The sequence below is a fragment of the Nicotiana tomentosiformis genome, chromosome 5, assembly GCF_000390325.3.
Source record: "Nicotiana tomentosiformis chromosome 5, ASM39032v3, whole genome shotgun sequence".
Taxonomy (NCBI): domain Eukaryota; kingdom Viridiplantae; phylum Streptophyta; class Magnoliopsida; order Solanales; family Solanaceae; genus Nicotiana; species Nicotiana tomentosiformis.
Genome location: NC_090816.1, coordinates 103,052,231 through 103,054,460, shown reverse-complemented (window position 1 = coordinate 103,054,460; position 2,230 = coordinate 103,052,231). Strand labels below are relative to the sequence as shown.

At 31.5% G+C, this 2,230-nt stretch overlaps 1 protein-coding gene across 1 annotated transcript; it reads right to left on the bottom strand.

The window, feature by feature from the left end:
• Positions 1-339: 339 nt before the first annotated feature.
• On the bottom strand, positions 340-969 carry LOC104103327 (uncharacterized). The gene has a single exon (XM_009611224.1). It carries the CDS (start codon positions 967-969, stop codon positions 340-342), a length of 630 nt encoding a protein of 209 aa, XP_009609519.1.
• Positions 970-2,230: the final 1,261 nt, after the last annotated feature.

The window sequence follows — 2,230 nt, the reverse complement described above, 5'->3', positions numbered from 1 at the left end:
ATTGAGCTTTACCCAGTAGTAAGAATAAAGCATTTTTCGCAAGTTTGAATCCCTATAAGAAGCATGGATAATTTCCTATATATGCTAAAATGGGACCCTAATCATTGTAACTACTAATACTATATTATGTTCAAAATATAGAAATAATTGTTTTACAAAATATAGAAAACCTCCAATAAATCTGACAATATTAGGGATATTAATAATTTCTAAATTTTAAGATAAGACTATGACCTAAAACTAATATACAATATTAAGACTAAAGAGTGTGTATCGATATTTAATATATATTTAAAAAGTAACGAACCAGACAAACACAACATATGAATATAAAAAGTATCATTTCAATTGCACTCGAAGACTTGTCGTATTTTGAAAGCGATCAATGATTGCATCATTAGGTACACTTTCAAATACTTCATCCTCTATATAACAAACTAAAAAATTATTCAAAAAGTCATCACCAATCCTGCTTCGCAAATCATTGTTAATAAACTTCATTGGAAAAAAAGCCCTTTCAACCTTTGCAGTAACCGCGGGTAATATCAAACTCAACTTCACAAGCAAATAAATTAGTCCCCATGTCTTGTGAATATTTGTTTTAACCGATGTCTTCGAGAGATCTCCAAGCCCTTTCAAGTTAGAGAATGCATTGTCCATTTCTCGCATATAGTCCATATAGTTGTCAAGTTCACAACTAAAATCTTCAAGATTAGAAGCAGTGAACTTATTTGGATAATATGTAGCAAGTTTCATAATCTTATTTTTATCATAATTTGCAAAAGAATCATCGGGACTCAAACTAGCCATACCAAAAAGAAGATTAGTATTAACTTCACTAAAACGATTGTTAAACTCCGAAAGTTGCAAATCAATAGAAGCACAAAAACTTTCTACGTGCAAATGATGAGAATATGTAACAGTTGAGCTTTTTTGCTTCGACTTTCCAAGACCATACTTCTCATCCATTTCTGAGATCATAATACCATTCTTATCACAAACTGAAGAGATATCTTCTATCAAAGAATTCAATTTCGTTTCCCTCACTGTTTGCAATTGCCTCTTTGTGAAATCAACAACTTTTCATAGCACTAACAATATCTTGATATTTTATTTGCATAGTCATATTCAAATCATATGTAATTGACAATATGTTTAACATCAAATGTAATTTACACACAAACTCATAAGATCTTATATCTTCCACTGGACCTTTTGCCAATGCTTTCTCCTGATAATTTGAATCCTCATTTGCAAGAACTCCAAGTACATGAATAATTGATGAGAATAAAAAAATAAAGTTACGCAATGTCTTAAAGTGAGATCCCTAACGGGTATCACCTGGTCTTTAAAGTCCAAGTTCTTGATTTAATCCACTTCCTGTATGAACTTCACCAAGAACTAATAACCCATCTACTTTTTCAGCTTGATCATCTCTAATCATCTCTCTACGCTTATAAGAACCTCCAACAACATTCAAAACATTAGCAAGAATATCAAAAAAAATATTTACATCATGGTATTTCTTTGCAACAACTGCAAGATTCAATTGCAATTGATGAGCAAAGCATGAATTTGTAATGCATGTGCAGTTGTAATTGCAATCGATGAGCAAAGCATGAATTTCATATTAATCATTTCTTTTTGTAATGCATGTGCAGTTGTAGCTTTAACATGAACATGACCAAGGAATCGTTCAATAAGTTCACCTTCCTTGTTGACATAGAGCAGAACAAGAGCCATTTGTTTCTTATGAGAGACATCCTTAGACTCATCAATTAATATCCCAAAAAGATTCCCATTCAAGTCTTCAATAATTGCTTTCACCATTTCTTTTGTACAAGAATTCATGATATTTTTTTGAATATCAGGAGAAGTCATGGTGTTATTTTTTGGAGCTTTTTCTAATACCACATTATTCACATATTCTTTCCTATCTGCATACCATTTTAAGAGATCTAAAAAATGGAATCTTCTTGTAGAAGTTACACTCTCATCATAGCCCCGAAAATGCATTCCTTTTTTCAAAAGATACCTTATCACATCAATTGAAGCATTCAAGCGAACTCGATGTTAAATTTTAATTTTTCCAGACTGCTTGTCCAAAGAAGTTAGAATAGATTGTGCTTGGTTCATTAAATCTAGAATCGTCTTGAAACATAGATTATGAACACTATTCACACCACCCACATGTGATTTAAGCTTTTCTAAACCTTTATTCGAACCTCTA

Coding starts and splice junctions, on each gene's coding strand:
- LOC104103327 (XM_009611224.1), bottom strand. CDS start 969: ATGGATGAGAAGTATGGTCTTGGAAAGTCGAAGCAAAAAAGCTCAACT.